This window comes from Megalobrama amblycephala, linkage group LG4 (genome assembly GCF_018812025.1).
Source record: "Megalobrama amblycephala isolate DHTTF-2021 linkage group LG4, ASM1881202v1, whole genome shotgun sequence".
Taxonomy (NCBI): Eukaryota; Metazoa; Chordata; class Actinopteri; order Cypriniformes; family Xenocyprididae; genus Megalobrama; species Megalobrama amblycephala.
In genome coordinates, this window is record NC_063047.1 from 34,935,961 (window position 1) to 34,958,885 (window position 22,925).

A 22,925-nucleotide genomic window follows, 5' to 3' on the forward strand; every position below is an offset into this window, starting at 1 on the left:
TGACCATAAACAGTGTCCTTATTTAATATGCTTAAATATTGTAAAAAATATCATTCAGTTCTTATACAAAGTTCCTGAATGGGATGAGAAACAGTAGAGGATGAAGTTTTGTTATTAGTTACTGTTTTTGTGACATATCATGACTAGCCTGCGCGTTAATTATAATACAGTACCAAAGAAGATAATAATCTGCAAATACCATAAATGAAATGGTCTAATTAGATTTAAATGTTTAATCATGACAGAGAATGGAGAACTACTGTGTAGCTCCGACTACTGATCAGTGATGTGGAAGGAGCGACATCTTGCGGTGAAAGCGTGAATTAAGGCTGTGATTGAGAGAAGTTGTAGTATGAACTTCAGTGCACCTGAACTAGCATGCATATGTCAAGGTTTACATTCAAATAATTCATTCAGTAATAATTCAAATCTCGGTGGAAACAGTTGTACCAAGAAGATGTCCAACATATGCATTTTATAAGTGGTCTTACCGAAGAATTCAGCCTAAAGGTAAGTGAGCTTTGATTCACTTTGGCTCACGTCCACCGAGGATTAGCTACATTGTCTGCCTAATTTTTTTTTAGATGCCGATGTAAACTTTGTTGTTGTCATTCAGTAGTTTTGCGCAGCGTTTCCATGTCGAAATGTAAGTTTGGTGGCATGTTTACCTTGTAAACGCAGTTTTATCAGTGATTGACAGTTTTTGATGCAAACTCAATTACTGATAAAACTGCGTTGACAAGGTTTACAATGGCTTCTTAAACACTATTCAACATAAATTCACCGTGCTGAGAATATTAATTCAGCTGGTATTTGTGTTTTGGAACATGGCTGTTCAAGCTCATTTCTAGCTGGTTTGAACTAATCCAGGCTGGCCAGTTATTATTGGACCAGCTAGAACCAGCATTAACAGCTCACAGCAGCAGCTTAAAGGGTTAGTTCACCCCCCCAAAAAATGAAAATTCTGTCATTAATTACTCACCCTCATGTCGTTCCAAACCCGTCAGACCTTCGTTCATCTTCGGGACACAAATTAAGATATTTTTGAAATTCCAAGAGGTTTCTGAACCACCCATAGGCAGCAACCTAACTGCAACTTTCAAGGCCCAGAAAGGTAGTAAAGACATTATTAAAACAGTTCATGTGACTACAGTGGTTCAACCTTAAAGGTGCTCTAAGTGATGTCACGCGTTTTTAGGCCAAAACATTTTTTGTCACATACAGCAAACATCTCCTCACTATCCGCTAGCTGCCTGTCCCCTGAACAAACTGTAAAAAAAACGCGGTCTCTGTAGTCACCACAAGCTCCAAAAACGGCAATAAAAACAAACTGGTGCAGCCTGGACCACGAATCATAATAAACATGCTCCAGCTAGGGCTGGGCGATATATCGCATTCGATTCTCACGCACATTTCGTCAGTAAAGCCGGTTCCCTGATTACCGCTAAATCGCCATCACCTGCTTTCAAATGGAGCGCCTTTTAATAGACAGAGCCGTAGTTCACGGACAAGCCACGCAAAATCGGGTTCATTATCGAAGTCGATTCATCTTGGATACTGAGCGCGATTTTGCGTGGCTTGTCCGTGAACTACGGCTCTGTCTATTAAAAGGCGCTCCATTTGAAAGCAGGTGATGGCGATTTAGCGGTAATCAGGGAACCGGCTTTACTGACGAAATGCGCGTGAGAATCGCATGCGATATATCGCCCAGCCCTAGCTCCAGCCAATAACCGACAAGAATGATTTTAAATGCGCGTTCATGACTGTTTCAGGAAACACGGAGGGGGGGGGGGGTCCGGGAGGAGGAGGAGGAGGAGGAGGGTCTAACTAGCCTCTGTTTTGTTTGACAACACTTCGATTGTCAACAGGAAGTTACTCCACCCGGGATCACTTAGAGCACCTTTAATGATATAAAGCGACGAGAATACTTCTTGTGCGCAAAAACAAAACAAAAATAACTAATTTATTCAACAATTTCTTCTCTTCCCTGCCAGCCTCCTATGCTGTTTACGTTGTAAACAGTGCAGCGCTTCTGCATAGATGCTAACTCCTCACCTTTCAGTCACCTTTCTGAGATCAAAATAGGTCACTTATGGGATTTGCACTGATCCAATGAGAAAGTGTTTTTATTAAAGGGGGTTGTTTAAGAACTGGTTGTTTCAGAAAGTACAGTGCTTCCTTTACTTTAAAAACTATGTCTATAAAGGGTAATATTTTATGTATGTGAGGTCTGAGATGTGGGAAAGGTGAGTAATGTTTTGTAACAGTTTGCAGTTCAGCTCAGTATTGCCGTCTAATCAGCCAATATTGTCTTAAATATCCTGCATAGCACTTCATCTTTTATAACTTTTATAACTTAATTTGGAGATTTTGTCCAAATGTATTCAGTCTTCTTGATTTTGGTAAAATGTTGCAGCAATATATACAGGTGATGGTCATATAATTAAAATATCATCAAAAAGTTGATTTATTTCACCAATTCCATTCAAAAAGTGAAACTTGTATATTATATTCATTCATTACACACAGACTGATATATTTAAAATGTTTATTTCTTTTAATTTTGATGCTTATAACTGACAACTAAGGAAAATCCCAAATTCAGTATCGCAGAAAATTAGAATATTACTTAAGACCAATACAAAGAAAGGATTTTTAGAAATCTTGGCCAACTGAAAAGTATGAACAAGAAAAGTATGAGCATGTACAGCACTCAATACTTAGTTGGGGCTCCTTTTGCCTGAATTACTGCAGCAATGCGGCGTGGCATGGAGTCGATCAGTCTGTGGCACTGCTCAGGTGTTATGAGAGACCAGGTTGCTCTGATAGTGGCCTTCAGCTCTTCTGCATTGTTGGGTCTGGCATATCGCATCTTCCTCTTCACAATACCCCATAGATTTTCTATGGGGTTAAGGTCAGAAAAATACCTTTAAAAAAAAAAAGACCTTAAAGTAACTACTAATGAACAAGTAACGCAAATATCTTTAAAAAAAAAAAAAAAAATCCGTCCGGAGCGTGCACCCACCCCACGCAATGTCCTCACCTTTTTTTCCCCCTTACCTGCTTGCATCCCTGCTTCTGGGTTCTGCATGAGGGTGAGTAATTAATGACAGAAATTTCATTTTTCGGTGAACTAACCCTTTAAGGTGGTCAAGCTGGTTTTTGGGGCATGGTGCTGGAAACACCAAAAACAGCGTACGTTGTATTTTTGTTAATTTCTTAAAACACTTCTCCTACTGCACTGTCTCATAGATTAAATTAAGAACATATAGGCTATATAGTACATTGTAAAAATGTTTATACATAAACCAGTGCTTGTAGTGCTTCAGTGGGCCTAATATTTGTGGATGAAAGTTTTCAGTTATTGAGAGATGTGTTTCAGTCAGCGGCCAATAGATGGCAGTATTGCCCTCCGTCTTCGACAGGCTGACAGGTTCTACGAAATCCAATGAACATTATCTCAAATGTAACCGCATACACAAAAATAGTTTCCTTTCTGTTTACCTTCGCAGTAATAAAAATAAATAACACTATAGTGACAATTCAAGTGAAAAAAGCAAAATCATTTCGTTCAATCGCATAAATCGTATAAATGATGTCATAAGTAGCAGTTGTAAATGAAACGAATTAAATTACAGTCATAAAAAACGTTTCTTGGAAATTAAATCCATGGAACACCATCGCTGTAACTTGGTTCTTGAGGAAGTAAACTTGAAATGCTGCTCATTTGTCGGACAAACTGCTCATGTCTCCTACCAGGACAGAGAGAGACGCCTGTCCCTTTGACTGACGTTCTCATCCGCCAATCAATTGAATGGATGTGTGGCGAACCTCCAATCACAGCAGACAGAGGGCGGGGCTTTCTCGGAATAGCCTCTTCACTATTACGTCATGCGCGAACAGCTGGTCCGTTGCAAGAGCTGAAAATGTGGACAAGCGTAGCGATATAAAAATCGCGTCCGTGCCGTCGGGGCGTAAACAGTCAGTTTATCACGATGTGGTGGCTGGAAGGGTTTAGGTCGGGGATGGGCCGCCTGGAGATCCTGTTGCTTGTTTACACCTTTCTCTGCTCTCTCGGAGGTGAGTCGCTCAGTGAGGGTTGAAGTGAGATCTCTATCTTGATGCAGTGGAGCTGTCCTTTGTGCTGGTGCTGAAGTACTTCAGCACTGAATGGCTTGGCCGTAGCCTATCTCGCATTCAGTGCTACTGCACTTTGGCCACACAGCAGGTGGAATGCGTTTCTTCTTTGCGCTGGTGTCTTATTGATGTTTTAATGTTGTCCTAGGCACATCCCCGAGAATAAAGCACAGACTACAGTGTGTGCTACATTCTTGAGGAGCTTCGCGCGAGAAGTGGATGCTTCTTTATGTCTAGCAAGACTTATATCGTATTGTAAACTGAGAGCAAAGTAATTATGTGTTATGTTACGTGTCAAAACACACTTATTGCCTTAAATCCCTAGTGTATGCTGGTCTATATTGTTTTAACTCAGTTTTATTCTCTTGTAGTCAATAAGCAGTTTTACTTCAGCGTGATTCCCACAGCATCAACATCACTTGCCTTAGGGAAATATGTAGGCCAATTATCCAATTATTGCTTTTTAATGTCAGCGTGCAAGTCTCGAGACTTAGGCTACCTCTAGTCATCAAACGCTTGATAGCGCTAGAAGAGCGCCGAGTTGTTTCTTGTTTATATCGAGATGCGTTTGTAGATCGCATCGATAAGGAAGTTAATCTGGCTGCCAGAGCAAGACAATACCTGAAAGCGCGTCTGATGGATGTTGTGCTGCTTCAGTGTCGGCTGTACTTGAGCTCCGACACGGACTTCACATCTCTTACTGTGCTTACGGAAAAACAGGCACTGTGGTCTCGTTTGTAATTGTACTCTGTTTTTACTCCATTCCATTACACATGGATGCTTTTATGATTACGAACAGTAGCACACATCACAAACTTCAATAGTACAATATGATTGCTGGTTTATTTTGGAAACCTGACAAGGTTAGCCTGCAGTTGTTTGTTTGAGAGAAAAAAAGAGGATATTGGTGAAAATAGCTTGTATTTATTTTTATATATGTGACCCTGGACCGCAAAATCAGTCATAAGCATCAATTTTGAAATCTGAAAAGCTGATTAAATAGCTTTCCATTCATGTATGGTTTGTTAGGATACAACTATTTGAAAATCTGGAATCTGAGCGTGCAAAAAAATCAAAATATTGAGAAAATCGCCTTTAAAGTTGTCCAAATGAAGTCCTTAGCAATGCATATCCACTCACAAAAATACATTTTTGATATATTTATGGTAGGAAATTTACCAAATATCTTCATGGAACATGATCTTTACTTAATATCCTAATGATTTTTGGCATAAAAGAAAAATCAATAATTTTGACCCATACAATGTATTGCTGGCTATTGGTACAAATATACCCGTATGAGTTATGACTGGTTTTGTGGTCCAGGGTCACATGTGCACTGTAAAATGATTTCATTATTATTAGTATTACAAACATTTTTGTTTTCATCCATTTGCAATTTCAGCCATTTTTACTTGAGTTTTCAGAGTTTTTTCATTACTAATTAAAAGGACGGATACATTTTTTAACACCACACAAATTTAAAATAGCAAACTTAAGTTTTTGATTTTATGTATTTACAGTGAGCAATATTATTTTGAAGTTAACCTTTTGACCTTATGATTGAATCTTGATTTTGCACTCTTAATTTTGTACAAAACCGTCTGTTGGGGAAAATGTTTTCCATTTCCAGTGAATACCTTTTTCTTATTCTTTGTCTACTTTACTTACGCAGACGAGATTCATAATGCATGAGCAATTCATAAACATCACTTGATTAACAGGGCACCAAACACGTTGCAAGGAGATCCGCCAGTCACAGGACTTGGCTGCGCACTCGCATTGATCACAGTATTGACAAGCCGCAGGAACGGAGTGATGCTCTGAGGCTAGCACAAAGGAGCAAGACCAATGAGCCATCCAGTCTCATGGGAGAACAATACAGAGCAGACCAAAGAAAACAGTTCAATGTGACAGACGTAGACAAAGAGCAGGGCTGTGAGTCAGTGAGTGAGAAGAGACTTTCAGCTTTCCGATTGTGCCTCTGTCTTAGTTGTTTGGTCTGAAATCGCTCGCACCTCTTAATGTTTTTACTTAGTTCGATCTGACGCTCTGTCCTATTTTTATCTGTTGCAGTCAAGATGCGATTTGCTGGGACAAAAGAATTAGATACAATGGCAAATAAATATGAATTAATTTATCTATTTATCTATCTGTCTGTCTCTGTCTGTCTGTCTGTTTTTTTGTGTGACAAACCTTGTAGTATTTCGAATGTGATAGTAGTGACTTTTATGTTAAAACAAGGCATGCTTGTGAGATCCCATTATCCTGAGACATGACCCGTGAAGGGAAGCTTTGCACTGAGTGGTAGTACATTACTTAACACTCACATTTACTGTGTAAGTAGGTGGCGTGTTATTATTGAGCTGAACTCAGTTAAACGTACGAGGATGACAGCCGTTGTTGAGGCAGCATTGGCTCTTCTGTACCAGCAGTTGTAGTTTAGATGTTGAGTGACCAGTGAAGATTTACTTCTGTTGTCAAGCCAATAGCTTAATTGTGATGCCAGTTTGTTGGCCAAACTGGATAATTTAGGCTGGGAATTTCCTATCAGTTTTTACATTATTTTAAGATTTATTAGTAATATAGTGGAAACAGTGTCTGTGGTTAATGCAGAGACTGAAGAGACTTTTGTGTTTTGTGTTATACCTTACAATTATACATAATTATGAAGCCGCTGGGTTTTTAAATGGCTTTTATGTAAAATTATGTAAATTTCATTTATGTAATTTATTATCCATAAAGGTACTAAAAACATATTTAAATCAGTTCATGTGAGTACGGTGGTTCTACCTTAATATTATAAAGTGACGAGAATATTTTTTGTGTGCCAAAAAAACCCCAAAAAATGACTTTTTAACAATATCTAGTGATGGCCGATTTCAAAACACTGCTTCAGAGTGTTATGAATCCTTTGAGTCGAATCAGTGATTCAGATTGCATATCAAACCGCCAAACTGTTGAAATCACGTGACTTTGGCGCTCCGATCCACTGATTTGATTCATAAAGCTCTGAAGCTTCAAGAAGTGTTATGAAATCAGCCATCACTAGATATTGTTAAAAAGTCGTTATTTTGTTTTTTTTTTGGCACACAAAAAATATTATCATCATTTTATAATATTAAAGTAGAACCACTGAACTCACTTGAACTGATTTAAATATGTTTTTAGTACCTTTATGGATCTTGAGAGAGGAAGTCCCATTGTTGGGTTAGTAGTACCTTTAAAGGGTTAGTTCACCCAAAAATAAAAATAATGTCATTAATTACTCACCCTCATATCGTTCCACACCCGTAAGTCCTTTGTTAATGCACTAAAACATATTTAAATCATTAATGTACTAAAAACATATTTAAATCAGTTCATGTGAGTACAGCGTTTCAATATTAATATTTTTGGTGTGCAAAAAAACAAAACAAAATAACGACTTATATAGTGATGGTCGATTTCAAAACACTGCTTCATGAAACTTTGGAGCGTTATGAATCAGTGTGTCGAATCAGTGGTTCGGATCACCAAAGTCACGTGATTTCAGCAGTTTGGCCAGAGATTGTATATTATAGGGAGATGAGAGGGTCTGTATCTCTTACCATTGGAGAAAGCGTAACGGTTAACTTAATCACGTGCGGCACCTCTCAGCCTATTGTGTAATAGCAGTGCCTTCTCTTAAAAAAATAAATTTTTATCAAGCTAAAATCTACATATAGTTCCCAACGAAAGTATTGATTCATAACGCTCCGAAGCTTCATGAAGCAGTGTTTTGAAATCGGCCATCGCTATATAAGTCGTTATTTTGTTTTTTTTGCCGCACCAAAAATATTCTCGCCGCTTTATAATATTAATATTGAACCACTGTACTCACATGAACTGATTTAAATATGTTTTTAGTACCTTTATGGATCTTGAGAGAGGAAATGTCATTGCTGGCAAAAAAAAAAAAAAAACCTTAATTTGTGTTACGAAGATGAACGAATGTCTTATGGGTGTGGAACGGCATAAGAGTGAGTAATAAATGACATTATTTTCATTTTTGGGTGAACTAACCCTTTAACTACTATGTACTAACATTAAAATTAACCATTTGATACAATGCACTTATAACCTGCATATAATTACATATTTAATTAATTTCTGTAATTACATCTATAATTACACCGCTGACTCTTCACTTACCCATTAACTCTTAAACCGAACCATATATACCACCAAACCTGTCCCTAGCTTACCCATGTCCCACCTCAGTAGCAGCAAAAGTGTTTTTACAATACAACATGATCACAATAAGTACATTGTACTTATTTTTTGATGTAAGTGCATAGTAGTTAAAGCCACCTAATATAAAGTGTGACCTTTAAAGGTATAAGTTGCTAAACTACAACTGACACAAGGATGTGAATTTATATACTTGGTTGTGCTCCTTATATATCAAAATTCAAAACTTCTTATAAGTTCTTATATAGTTATTGCAATGTTGCGAGAAGCCTGTTTGACTGTTGTTTGTTGCTTTAAAAATACTCTGATTTGCCATGAAAATAGCCATTGATGCTGATATAGCAATAAATTAAAAAACAACATTTCCAAATTCACTAGAGGTATGAATTTGTGTCTTTTATGTCTCTTCAAGTAACCACAGATCTTACTTCACTCATAAATCAAAAGCGCTATTCTGCAAACCCATTGGAAATTCCTGAGGGAACTCATTGCTATTCTACTGTACTGTACTATACTACACTACACTACACTATACTGAACTGTACTCTACTATACTATACTATGTTATACTATACTATACTGTTCTATACTATATATACAATACTTCTCAAATACACAGCATCTCTTCTGTGCCTTTGTGTGAGGCCTTACATTATATAGACAAGCATTTTCAATGAATGCGAAATAATGTTCCACAAATTCTCCACATCCTCGCTTTAGTGACACTCCAGTATAACGCAGCATAAACCTTGGTTTCATCAGCTGTCCCCGTGCAGCAACGCATATCACCTTTACTTGCGAGCAAGTCCGAAATCAATTAAAACGCTGCAAGATGAACGGCGCCACAACAAACCCACAGGGAGATTTAGGGCTTCATTACTTTGCTCAGTTCGCTGAATGCGCGTCACTGCTCTCTGATTGATGCGACGCCATCGCATAATTCAATATGCACCGCACCAAGCTGCTAATCTCGAAGTCTCCGGTAACTAATGGAAGTCTGCTTTTGTGATGTCTAAATTGTTGTCCCCTGTCAAAAAGTTCTTCAGATGGTTGAGTCATGTGTGTGGGAAAATCTTACAGTCAGTGATAAAGAAAAAAAAAAAAAAAAGCATTTATAAATAATGTATGGAGCCCTGGATAAACTCTTGAAGTTTTCACAGATGGAAACCTTCTAGCTTCTCTCTCTGTTCCTCAAGATCTTATGTCTGAGGCATCCTTGTGGCTTCTTCCTTTATTGAAAATAATAATTCATAATGTCCTTAGGTCTGTTGCCTTTTATGTAACGAAAGCTTATCAAATTCTTCTTGCTTTGCCAGAAAAAGAACTGTAGAAGAACAACAGTAATCATCTAACTTCTAAAGGTAGGGGCACAAAAATGAAGGAAAATATGCAGCTGGTAATTGGCACAACCAGACAAACAACAAAACATGCTCTCTTAAAAAATTGCCTTAGAAACAGTTATGAAAATAGTCACGCATGATGAGTGATTTCACTCGTTCTTACATCTTGAAACAGTGATAACGAATATGTTTTGTGCTTAGCACAGCATAGCAGAGATGATTTAATCAAGTTGAGCTACAACAGGATATCATGACTCAAAATGTGCTCTACCAGTAGAGAGGCCCGTTATAAGGATTTGGAGCGATTTCTACTTGATCTGACCTTTAAAACTGAATTGCATTGGAGTAACCTGATTGTCACGATCACCTGTGAGAGTGCCCATCAGCCACTAGAGGGCACTCCATCTTGGACTCTTGTTTTCACCCCTTGGACTACAATTCCCATATTCACCCCTGGACTCATTATTACACTCATTGCACTCAGCTGTTTTGTGTTTCATCATTAGTGTCTGTCTATTTATACTCAGTTGTGTCTGTCCTTGGTTGTGGTTTGTTGTATTTGTTATGTGCACTGTTTTATATCTCTGGCTTGTTGTTTTGTGGACTGATTACCTGGATTTTGACCTCTTGCCTGCCTTGGATTTACGTTTCTGGACTCCCCAATAAATACTTATGCTGCACTTGGATCTTTTACATCTTGTTCTTGTGCACCCGTGACAGAACAAACCACCACACAAAGGATCCAGCAGCATGAGTATTCGGATTAGTTCCCCAGCCTCCATTGGAGAGCGGATGGCTCTGGTTCGGGCAGTATTGGCGCTGCGACAGGAGGGGAGTGAGGTAGGGTGTTTTGCCCAATTTTTCTGGACATTTTCAAGAGGACTGCGGTATAATGATGAGGCGTTAAAAGGGATTTTTAATGGATGCCTCGACAACCCTCTGTCTCAGTGGGAGTTGGAGGGGCTCCAGACCCTGGATTTTTGGGGTTTCGTTTTCTACCTCGAGGATCGGGGTAGGAGAACCTCACCTAATCTACCAGTCAGTGAGTCCGTTCCCGCCTGTGAGTCCACTCCAGAGTCTTCAGAGGAGGTGGGCACTGAGCCTCAGCTTCACTCCGGTAAAGGGAGGAGGAGGAGAAGGAAGAAGGCTTCTTCCATCCTTCAAGGCCTGGAGTCAGCTCCAGCCAGTGAGCCCGCTCCAGCCAGTGAGCCCGCTCCAGCCAGTGAGCCCGCTCCAGCCAGTGAGTCCACTACAGAGCCCGCTCCAGCCAGTGAGTCCGCTCCAGCCAGTGAGTCCGCTCCAGCCAGTGAGTCCGCTCCAGCCAGTGAGTCCGCTCCAGCCAGTGAGTCCGCTACAGAGCCCGCTCCAGCCAGTGAGTCCGCTACAGAGCCCGCTCCAGCCAGTGAGTCCGCTACAGAGCCCGCTCCAGCCAGTGAGTCCGCTACAGAGCCCGCTCCAGCCAGTGAGTCCGCTACAGAGCCCGCTCCAGCCAGTGAGTCCGCTACAGAGCCCGCTCCAGCCAGTGAGTCCGCTACAGAGCCCGCTCCAGCCAGTGAGTCCGCTACAGAGCCCGCTCCAGCCAGTGAGTCCGCTACAGAGCCCGCTCCAGCCAGTGAGTCCGCTACAGAGCCCGCTCCAGCCAGTGAGTCCGCTACAGAGCCCGCTCCAGCCAGTGAGTCCGCTACAGAGCCCGCTCCAGCCAGTGAGTCCGCTACAGAGCCCGCTCCAGCCAGTGAGTCCGCTACAGAGCCCGCTCCAGCCAGTGAGTCCGCTACAGAGCCCGCTCCAGCCAGTGAGTCCACTACAGAGCCCGCTCCAGCCAGTGAGTCCACTACAGAGCCCGCTCCAGCCAGTGAGTCCGCTCCAGCCAGTGAGCCCGCTCCAGCCAGTGAGTCCACTACAGAGCCCGCTCCAGCCAGTGAGTCCGCTCCAGCCAGTGAGCCCGCTCCAGCCAGTGAGTCCACTACAGAGCCCGCTCCAGCCAGTGAGTCCACTACAGAGCCCGCTCCAGCCAGTGAGTCCACTACAGAGCCCGCTCCAGCCAGTGAGTCCGCTCCAGCCAGTGAGCCCGCTCCAGCCAGTGAGTCCACTACAGAGCCCGCTCCAGCCAGTGAGTCCGCTCCAGCCAGTGAGCCCGCTCCAGCCAGTGAGCCCGCTCCAGCCAGTGAGTCCGCTCCAGCCAGTGAGTCCACTCCAGCCAGTGAGTCCGCTCCAGCCAGTGAGTCCGCTCCAGCCAGTGAGTCCGCTCCAGCCAGTGAGTCCGCTCCAGCCAGTGAATCCTTGTTGGGTGAGCCACCGCCTCACCCTCATAAGCGGAGGAGAAGGAGGAAAAGGGCTTCCTCCGTCCGACAAGGCCTGGAGACCACTCTAGAGGTTGTCTGTGGGTTCTCCAAGCGCCTTGCCCTGCCGGCGCCAACGAAGCGCCTTGCCCTGCCGGCGCCAACGAAGCGCCTTGCCCTGCCGGCGCCAACGAAGCGCCTTGCCCTGCCGGCGCCAACGAAGCGCCTTGCCCTGCCGGCGCCAACGAAGCGCCTTGCCCTGCCGGCGCCAACGAAGCGCCTTGCCCTGCCGGCGCCAACGAAGCGCCTTGCCCTGCCGGCGTCGCCAGAGCAGCCGGAGCACGCTGCCGTCCCAGAGCAGCCCCAGCCTGAGCACGCTGCCGTCCCAGAGCAGCCCCAGCCGGAGCACGCTGCCGTCCCAGAGCAGCCCCAGCCTGAGCACGCGGCCGTCCCAGAGCAGCTCCAGCCTGAACACGTTGCCGTCCCTGAGCAGCTCCAGTCCGAACACGTTGCCATCCCAGAGCAGTTCCAGTCTGAGCCCGCTGCCGTCCCTGAGTCCTCCGCTCTCCCTGATACGACCACGGAGGCCGTCACCGAGCTGTCCGCTCTCCCTGATACGGCCACGGAGGCCGTCACCGAGCTGCTCGTTCTCCCTGATACGGCCACGAAGCACCCTTGGCCAGCCCTGTCGCCACCGCCCGGATCTTCTGTCCTGCCGCCATCATCCAAGCCTTCTGCCCTGCCGCCGCCGCCGCCCAGGCTTTCTGCCCTGCCGCCACTGCCCAGGCCGTCTGAACCGTTGGAACCAGCCTGGTCAGTTCCTCTGGCACCACCCTGGCAATCAGCCAGGATTCCAGACCCGCTGGAACCAGCCTGGTCAGTTCCTCCAGCGCCACCCTGGCAATCAGCCAGGACTCCAGAACCACTGGAACCAGCCTGGTCAGTTCCTCCAGCACCGCCCTGGCTATCTGTTGGGCACCCTGGATCTGGCCCACCATCCCTCCCCCTGATCCTCCTCCTGTCCACCTCCCTCCTGAGTTTTTTGTGTTTTTGTTTGTTTTTTGGTGGAGCGTCTGGTAGCCGCTCCTTTGAGGGGGGGTAATGTCACGATCACCTGTGAGAGTGCCCATCAGCCACTAGAGGGCACTCCATCTTGGACTCTTGTTTTCACCCCTTGGACTACAATTCCCATATTCACCCCTGGACTCATTATTACACTCATTGCACTCAGCTGTTTTGTGTTTCATCATTAGTGTCTGTCTATTTATACTCAGTTGTGTCTGTCCTTGGTTGTGGTTTGTTGTATTTGTTATGTGCACTGTTTTATATCTCTGGCTTGTTGTTTTGTGGACTGATTACCTGGATTTTGACCTCTTGCCTGCCTTGGATTTACGTTTCTGGACTCCCCAATAAATACTTATGCTGCACTTGGATCTTTTACATCTTGTTCTTGTGCACCCGTGACACTGATATAGTCAGTTTAAAATATTTTTAGTCTTCAACAAAACAAGTTACTACATGAAATACATTAGGCCTGTTAATTTTAGATGTGTTTTCCTGTGTGTATTTGCTAATTGCCAATTGATAATGCCAAAACTTTTTTCACAAAAGTATAATCATATGATATAAGCAACAATAAGCAAAGATATTTCTTGTACTTAATATTCAAAACCTGCAGAAAATGTACTGTATTCATGTGACTAAGTCATAATGTTGAATCCTTTTAGCTCTTTTATTTTTATTTTATTTTATTTTTTTGCTCATAACCCTAATCACAGTGCACTAAGTGCCAGCTGTGTGCCAATAAGGTGCGGAACAAATCCTGGTACTAAATCCATTACATTTTCAAGGGTCACTAAAAGGCTTGTAGAGCGCAGAATCAAGAATTCACTTTCCAATACTACTTAGCAAGGATAAGTCATTATGAATGAATCATCGTTTGATTATTCAGGACACATTTTTTTTCCCCAGTTTGTTTTAGAAACCTGTGAAATAGCTGACAGCTCTAAAGCTCACTCTGACTGTGAAAATAATGTTCAGTAATTTCGAAAGTAAAGTAGTGCACAAAACATCAAAAAACATTCACCAAGTGGGGGAAATTATGTTGTACAAGTAACGCAGCCATTGACAAACTTAAATTGCCAATGACCTTTCAGCAATTTACATTGCAGTCCTGATGTTTCAGTCATAGCAGTGAGCGTTTTCTTCCTCTCTCTGCACACACACACACACACACACACACACACACACACACACACACACACACACACACACACACACACACACACACACATACACATGTATGCAGAGAGAGGAAGAAAACGCTCACTGCTATGACTGTCAGGAAATTCGGCGGGTAATTGATGAAGCAAAGATGTTCTCTGTTTTAGCCTATTTGTGAAGATGACAGTTTTACGACTTTGACTTTATTATATCTGCATCAGACGCCTTGTTTGTCATTTATTACTACTAAGCTATCTTTACCATGAATCACTTTAAGGATCACAAAAAACAGTGAAAACCAAAATATATTATAAAGCCGTCTATTAACTGACACTGACGGCGCTTGTGCGAGTGACAGCTGAAGTGATTGTAAACGCTTTTGAGCATAACACCAATATAAAATGTATTGAGTTGAGAGGAGGATGGCATTATCAGATTGCATTTGTTTTGAGTGCCACCTTCTGATCCAGCAGCTTTATTCAATTTACACCCGCAATACTCTTTTCTTTGTTGTTGGAATGAGGAGACATACAGTGCGACGTACACTACACCAATGCTTGTGTTGTACTCCAGAGGGCTGGTTTACCATCCTCTGCTTCTCTCTGTGTGATTTTGGCATTAGGGCCACTTTGCTAATTGCACTCGGCTCCGCACATCCGTTCCCTTACTGAGTCACCAACTGCTACCAGGGGAAAAGAGCTCTCTATCCCTCATCAGGATCTCTTATGCCTTCTTTTTTCAGTCACACTCTTGCTCCCCATGACACTATCTTCCAATTCACGCAGCTTGCTGTGAAAGGTTACCGCGACACATTTCTCTCATCCTCAAGCAAACATTAATTAGCGGAACCGTCTGAAGAGGAAAGTTCTCGTTTCAATTCGAAAGACTCTGTTCTTGATTAGGGAATGTATTCAATTGCTTAGAAGGGGAAAAAAAGTTAACAAGCGGGTCAATGACAAATAAAGCTTCAAACAAGGAGCAACCAATTACATATAAAAAATACAAGTGTTTTAGTCAACAGTCTCTATTAAAGAAAAATGAGTAAATTGATGAAAACGAAAATCGATTGTGATTGAACAAAGTTATGTTTTATATTGATACAAAAAGACTCATCAGCTTAAAGGGTTTGTTAACCCAAAATGAAAATTCTGTCATTTATTACTCACCCTCATGCCGTTCCACACCCGTAAGACCTTCGTTAATCTTCGGAAGATATTTTAGTTGAAATCCGATGGCTCCGTGAGGCCTTCATAGGGAGCAATGACATTTCCTCTCTCAAGATCCATAAAGGTACTAAAACATATTTAAATCGGTTCATGTGAGTACAGTGGTTCAATATTAATATTATAAGGTGACGAGAATATTTTTGGTGCGCCAAAAAAAACTAAACAACGACTTATTTAGTGATTTCAAAACACTGCTTCATGAAGCATCGGAGCACAAATGAATCAGTGAATCGAATCATGATTCAGATCGCGTGTCAAACTGCCAACGACTGAAATAACGTGACTTTGGCGCTCCGAACAGCAGATTCGATACATTGATTCATTTGTGCTCCGAAGCTTCATGAAGCAGTGTTTTGAAATCGGCCATCACTAAATAAGTCGTTTTTTTTTTTTTTTTTTTTTTGGGCACTTCAAAAATATTCTCGTCGCTTTATAATATTAATATTGAACCACTGTACTCACATGAACTGATTTAAATATGTTTTTAGTACCTTTATGGATCTTGAGAGAGGAAATGTCATTGCTCCCTATGAAGGCCTCACAGAGCCATCGGATTTCAACTAAAATATCTTAATTTGTGTTCTGAAGATTAACGAAGGTCTTACGGGTGTGCGACGGCATGAGGGTGAGTAATAAATGACAGAATTTTCATTTTTGGGTGAACTAACCCTTTAAGTCACTTGAGAATTTTGAATTAAACGTTCATAAAAATGTTTAAAACATTAAATGGAACACAATATAATAACTACTAAATAAGATACATCACATCTCTCTTCTTTCTGCAAGATATGCTTCTTTTGCAGCTGGATCATTTTTAATGTGCTCCCTGTGTAATGCAATCCCACTTTATATTAAGTGTCTTTTAACTACCATTTACTAACATTTAAATTAATCATTTGATTATTTTACAATTACAGTGCACTTATTGTGTATATACATGTTTTACATTGTAGGGCTACAAGTTATATTTAAAAAAAAAAGCCTGCATATTACATCTAGTAATTAATTTCTGTAATGACATCTATAATTACCCTTTGATATGATTGTGGCATCTAAAATTACTTAAATTATCATGAAAATAATTGAAAGTATAAAATCTTTAACTTAAAACTGATATTTTAGAACAATAATAAACAATAGAATAATAACAGACAACCTTAGCTTAAATGTATTATTTATTTAGCTTAAATAACGTTTTTTTTTTTTTTTTCATTTTCAGTTGCACCACCTGACTTCCGGGTTGCACCACCTGACTTTTGCAACTAATTTTACATTGAACTGACTTCTACTTGGATGCCTGTATTAATTTTTGCCTATGCTAGCAAGCTCATAAAAATATTATTTTTTACAGTCAAGACACCTTTATTTATACAGCACTTTATACAATACAGATTGTTTCAAATCAGCTTTACAGTGATAACAGGAAAAAATTATGCATTTCGGCTGTTGTTCAGCTGGAGTCAGTTCAGTGTTGATTCAGTTCCATTGTAAAGATCATCAATTATTAAATTAGTTCATTTAATCTATAAAGCAGTTCTGCAAAAAATAAATGATGTCATCATCCAGCTCAGTTCAGTTCTTCTCATACAACAGCGTTTGTTAGTACAGTCAGATCAATATCAATGTTGAATATTAAGTGTTCCAAACTAAGCAAGCCAGAGGCGACAGTGGCAAGGAACTCCCATCAGATGACAGAATGGAGAAGAAAAACTTTGGGAGAAACCAGACTCAGTTGAACATGGTATCATTATGATTCAGACTGCATATTAAATACAATAGTTTTTAAATACAATACAAAAATACAATAACTTTATCAAAAGAAGTTTATGATAAAATAGTATTTTACTAGTTTTACATTGGTTGTACCATTTGTACCATACTAGAGTAGCTTTTTTTTTATCAGTATTTGAGAGAGATCTGCAAACCTTTTCTCTCTCTGCCACAAGGATCATTTGGGGTCCTCTGGATGCCACATTATCATACTTACTGTTATTACTTTGTCGGTTCATAATAAAAGACCCATGTTTACAGTTGTGCCAATTATCTCTAAAACTACTGATATTTGTAAATTTGATTAGATGAAAGGTTTCAAACATAAAATTATGCCATAGTATTTTATTTTGCATTTATTATTATTAAAACACAATTTTAAATAGTTTTTTTTTAATCTGTTCATTTGCGTGGACTAGGGTTGTAACGATATCACGGTATGAACACGTACGATTATCATATCGTGTACATTTGCTTACTTATGGTATGGTAAAAAAAAAAAAAAGAAAAAAAAGAATTTCACTTGCGCATAGACAACAACTTTCCACTTCACTAAACTTGCTCCACACCCACACATACAGCAGACAATGTCAGAGACAGAAGTTGCTATCTCTATTCTCTGTGCCCCGTTGAAAAATAAGTTACAATTTGCAGTATGGGAATACTTTAGATATAGAAAAACAACGCGGGGCTGTCCTCGAGTGTAGATATCCAAAAACAATGCGGGCGCAAAGTAGGCCTACCTGCAAAAGGAGGAAACACATCAAACATGTTGACCTATATTCGACAACACCATCCGTGTAGATGCAGGTATGTTCCGTTTATAACTTAGGTCGTCTGATATGCGTGATGGAGAGGGAATCCCGGAATCCAGTCATGAAAATGGAATGTACAGTATAACGCAGCGATGTCAGGTAAAAACGCGCGATTTGTTGGACTGATGAATAAAACGAAAGCAGAGCTGTACAATAAATCAAATCGCGACATGGTCTAGGCGGGGTCTTTGAATATTAAACGCAAACAGACTGCTGTATAAATATATCTGTCTGTTTAACGTGTCTGTTTGTGTGAATGAGCTGCGCTGTTTCGTCACTACATACTTAAGTATGCGCGGCGATCTTATTGTTTTTTAAGTGTTTGCCGTCTCGTTATCAGAGGACATGAACACAAACATATCCACGGTTGCTCTGAGATAGCGCTTTATGAGCATTTCATCATTTTATTTGAGAAAAACCATTGTCAAATACACTGAAACTCAAAGCTCTTCACTACATCCCGTCAAAATAAAAGACCGGTTTTTAACTCGAAGAAATTGACTGAAATTTATTATTATTGTTAAATAGAATGTACTTCTCAAAATAATTATAAAAAAAGTTAATTTCATTTCCATCATTTTTGATAATATTTGTATTAAAAAAATAAAAGCCAGAAGAATTAAGTCAAAGCAGAATTTCTGAATTTTAATTATTAATAAAAGTTGTTCAATTTCTAATCCATAATAATTTATTAAATGTATTTGATTGTTTTTGATTATTGAAATCTGAATAGAGAAAACAAACATTTTAATTAATTTATTGGTAATTTTAATTGATGATATAAATAAAAATTGATTGTTTAATACCGTATACCGTGAAACCGTGATATTTACTCAGGCGGTTATCATACCGTGGAAATCTCATACCGTTACAACCCTAGTGTGGACCATTGTGCCACCTGATATTTTTGGCGGTTTAAAGGATTAGTTCACTTTAAAATGAAAGTTACCCCAAGCTTTACTCACACTCAAGCCATCCTTGGTGTATATGACTTACTTCTTTCTGATGAACACAATCTGAGTTATATTAATAAATATCCTGATGCCTCCAAGCCTAATAATGGTAGTGAACGGGACCAACGAGTATGAAACTGAAGAAAGTGCATCCATCCATCATAAATGTACTCCACACGGCTCTGGGGGGGTTAATAATAAAGGCCATCTGAAGTGAATCAATGCATTTGTGTAAGAAAAATATCCATATTTAACAAGTTATAAAGTAAAAAATCTAGCTTCCGCCAGACCGCCTTCCGTATTCAACTTAGGAAGCTAGATATTTTACTTTGTAACTTGTTAAATATGGATATTTTTCACAAATGCTTCAGAAGGCCTTTATTAACCTCCGGAGTTGTGTGGAGTACGTTTTTGATGGATCTATGCACTTTCTTGAGCTTCATACTTGTTGTTTCCCGTTCACTGCAATTATAAAGCTTGGATGCTTCAGAATATTTATTAATATAACTCCAATTGTATTTGTCTGAAAGAAGGAAGTCATATACACCTAGGATGGCTTGAGGGTGAGTAAAGCTTGGGGTAATTTTCGTTTTAAAATGAACTAATCCTTTAAGATACCAAAACATAAAATAATATTTATCATTTGAATGTACTGAAAATGAATAAAGTGAAACATGTCATGAATTTATTTATTTTATTTGAAAAGGAAATAATGCACTTGGACACAAAAATATGCACGTTATGTCATTGACCCGAGCGGCTTTGCCTTTCTGTTGTATAGAAAATTCAGTGCGTTCCAAAATTTCCGATTTGTGTAAGCTGGGTTTTTGTGATTCCTCTTACCGTTCTTCATGTTTCAGATGAGAAGGATTGATGGGAATTAGGAGAGATCAGGGCCATTAGGAGCACTAATCCACATGTAATCCAGCACCAGCCTAACTAAAGTTTCCTCTGGGATATTGTGCTACTCTTGGTGGGAAAGAAGCACCTGCTTTTGGTCTGCATAAGAGAGGGACATGGTGAACATCTGTGAAACACAAAAGGTTAATGTTTTATTACGTTTGAAAATAATGTACCGCCTACACTAATCCTACTCTAAACCTCACTGATAGTGTTAACAAAAGCAAACATGAGATAAAAACGCATTTACTAAAACAATCATTCCATTTTTATCATAACTTGTGATTCACACTCTGTGTCACAAGTGCAGTTCTGTACCAGGTGAGCCATTGAGCAAGTTTACTAGTCTGAAAAATCATACATATGGAGCTGGTTGTGTAATGCAAACGTGTTAGTTTAGAAATAAAACACTATGGCAAAGTGGGGTCATAGCATAGTATTATGCAAGGAGCCACATGAAAATAAGTCTGTATTATTCAATAATTTGCCCCTGCAATTATAATTTGTGTGAAAAGTTGTTGGTGTTTTACTGACACTAGTGTTCATTTCAGTTGGAAACCCCAGTGAATTCTGTTTTTGGAGTTAGGAAATGTAGTTAGTGGTGCATTTTTCCAATGAGCCAAGCTTAAAACCAGGTCCTGTCACTTTTTCCATTAGGATGTCTTTGAACCATACTGTATATTTTCTCCGAAATAGTTAGAGAGGAAGCAAGAGGGAGCGTAAATATGAATGCTGAGAAAGTGACAAGGACAGGAGAGGGGAATGGAGAGAGACGAAAGCGAGAGCGCGAGGCTGACAGCTGCTTTGCCTGTGGCCATCCAGAGCGGCTGGTGTGCTGAGGAGCCTGTTTGCGCAACTGAGGCCTGACAGATAAAATTGCGGACAGATAGTCTGGATGCTGAGAGGAGGGGAACGAGTCACAAAGAGAAAGAAGAAGCAGAGAACTTTTCTGCTGTGTCTGCTAGCGCAGTAACAATGTCATCCATCATTCCTCTTATTATCATTAATTATTATCAACGCACCAGGGGCCCATTTACATCAAGCTCACAGAGAGCAGAGAGGGGATTCCTACACATTCACAGAGCTGCTGCAGTCTGTGTGTCTCTGTGTGTGTGTGTGGGCGAGTGAGCGTCTTTTTTGTCTCTGCCAGAGGTATTGAGCTTATTTCCAACAGGCCTAGTCAGGGCAGTGACATCTCTGAGTGTGGTATTTTCGGCTTTTTTTTTGATTGCTTATGCAATGCCCAAGTGTCACAGGGATTTTCTGCTGCTCCCTTTTAAAAGGTTAAGTCATAATGGCTGCAATGGCTGCTCCTGAATTGGCCTTGAGTTAATATGGGCAGACATGCAATATAAATACAACCCGAATTCCGGAAATGTTGGGACGTTTTTTAAATTTGGATAAAATGAAAACTAAAAGACTTTCAGATCACGTGAGCCAATATTTTATTCACAATAGAACATAGATAACATACATGTTTAAACAGAGAAATTTTACAATTTTATGCACAAAATGAGCTCATTTCAAATTTGATGCCTGCTACAGGTCTCAAAATAGTTGGGACGGTGGCATGTTTACCATGGTGTAGCATCTCTTTATCTTTTCAAAACAGTTTGAAGACGTCTGGGCATCGAGACTATGAGTTTCTGGAGTTTTGGTGTTGAAATTTGTTCCCATTTTTGCCTGATATAGGTTTCCAGCTGCTGAAGAGTTCGTATTTTTCTCTATAAGTGAAAGATCTGGACTGCAGGCAGGCCAATTCAGCACCCGGACTCTTCTGTGATGAAGCCATGCTGTTGAAATAGCTGCAGTATGTGGTTTTGCATTGTCCTGCTGAAATACACAAGGCCTTCCCTGAAATAGACGTCGTCTGGAGGGGAGCATATGTTGCTCTGAAAACTTTATATACCTTTCAGCATTCATAGTGCCTTCCAAAACATGCAAACTGCCCATACCGTATGCACTTATTCACCCCCATACCATCAGAGATGCTGGCTTTTGAACTGATCGCTGATAACACGCTGGAAGGTCTCCCTTCTCTTTAGCCCGGAGGACACGGTGTCCGTGATTTCCAACAAGAATTTCCAATAAGATTTTCGATTCGTCTGACCACAGAACACTTTTCCACTTTGAAACAGTCTATTTTAAATGAGCCTTGGCTCACAAGACACGATGGCGCTTCTGGACCATGTTCACAAATGGCTTCCTTTTAGCTTGATATAGATTTAGTTGGCATCTGCAGATGGCACAGTGGATTGTGTTTACCGACAGTGGTTTCTGGAAGTATTCCTGGGACCATTTAGTAATGTCATTGATGCAATCATGCCGATGAGTGATGCAGTGTCGTCTGAGGGCCCGAAGACCACGGGCATCCAATAAAGGTCTTCGGCCTTGTCCCTTACGCACAGAGATTTCTCCAGTTTCTCTGAATCTTTTGATGACGTTATGCACTGTAGATGATTAGATTTACAAAGCCTTTGCAATTTGACGTTGAGGAACACAATCTTTTTACACACTCTTTCACAGCTCTGCTCATCTTTACTTCTGAGAGACTCTGCCTCTCTAAGACATTCCTGTTATAGTTAATCATGTTATAGACCTGATATCAATTAACTTAATTAGTTGCTAGATGTTCTCCCAGCTGAATCTTTTCCAAATTTCTTGCTTTTTCAGCCATTTGTTGCCCCTGTGCCAACTTTTTTGAGACCTGTAGCAGGCATCAAATTTGAAATGAGCTCATTTAGTGGATAAAAGTGTAAATTTTCTCAGTTTAAAAATTTTTCACCAGTTTCAAAGGCTTTGCTGGTTTCTAATTACCTTTTTTTCAATATTAATTGACAAATTTATTATTAGTTTTTAATAATAAGTAATAATATTAGTAACAATATTTTTATTTTTTTCTTGATCATCATGAACACTACTTTTCAAAAGTTTGGGGTCTGTGTTTTTTTTTTTTTAACTCACTAAGGCTGCATTTATTTGATTAAAAAACAGCAATATTGTGAATTATTATTATTATTATTTTTTTCTATTCGGATATATTTTAAAATGCAGATTATTCCTTTTAATT

General features: G+C 40.4%; 1 protein-coding gene across 4 annotated transcripts in view; it reads left to right on the forward strand.

Moving 5' to 3' along the window:
• The first annotated feature begins 259 nt into the window (after window positions 1–259).
• The window catches only part of tmem8b (transmembrane protein 8B), a 180,737-nt gene continuing 158,071 nt past the window's right edge, over window positions 260–22,925 (forward strand). The window contains exon 1 of one of the 4 annotated variants that reach the window (XM_048189051.1): window positions 260–510. Coding sequence is in view for 1 of the 4 variants with exons in the window: in XM_048189049.1 (XP_048045006.1) it covers window positions 3,996–4,080 (85 nt within the window). In the remaining 3 variants the exon portion in view is untranslated. Of the gene's footprint in view, window positions 511–3,891; window positions 4,081–22,925 lie in introns of those variants that run through there. The other 3 variants (XM_048189052.1, XM_048189049.1, XM_048189050.1) reach the window with 3 other exon arrangements.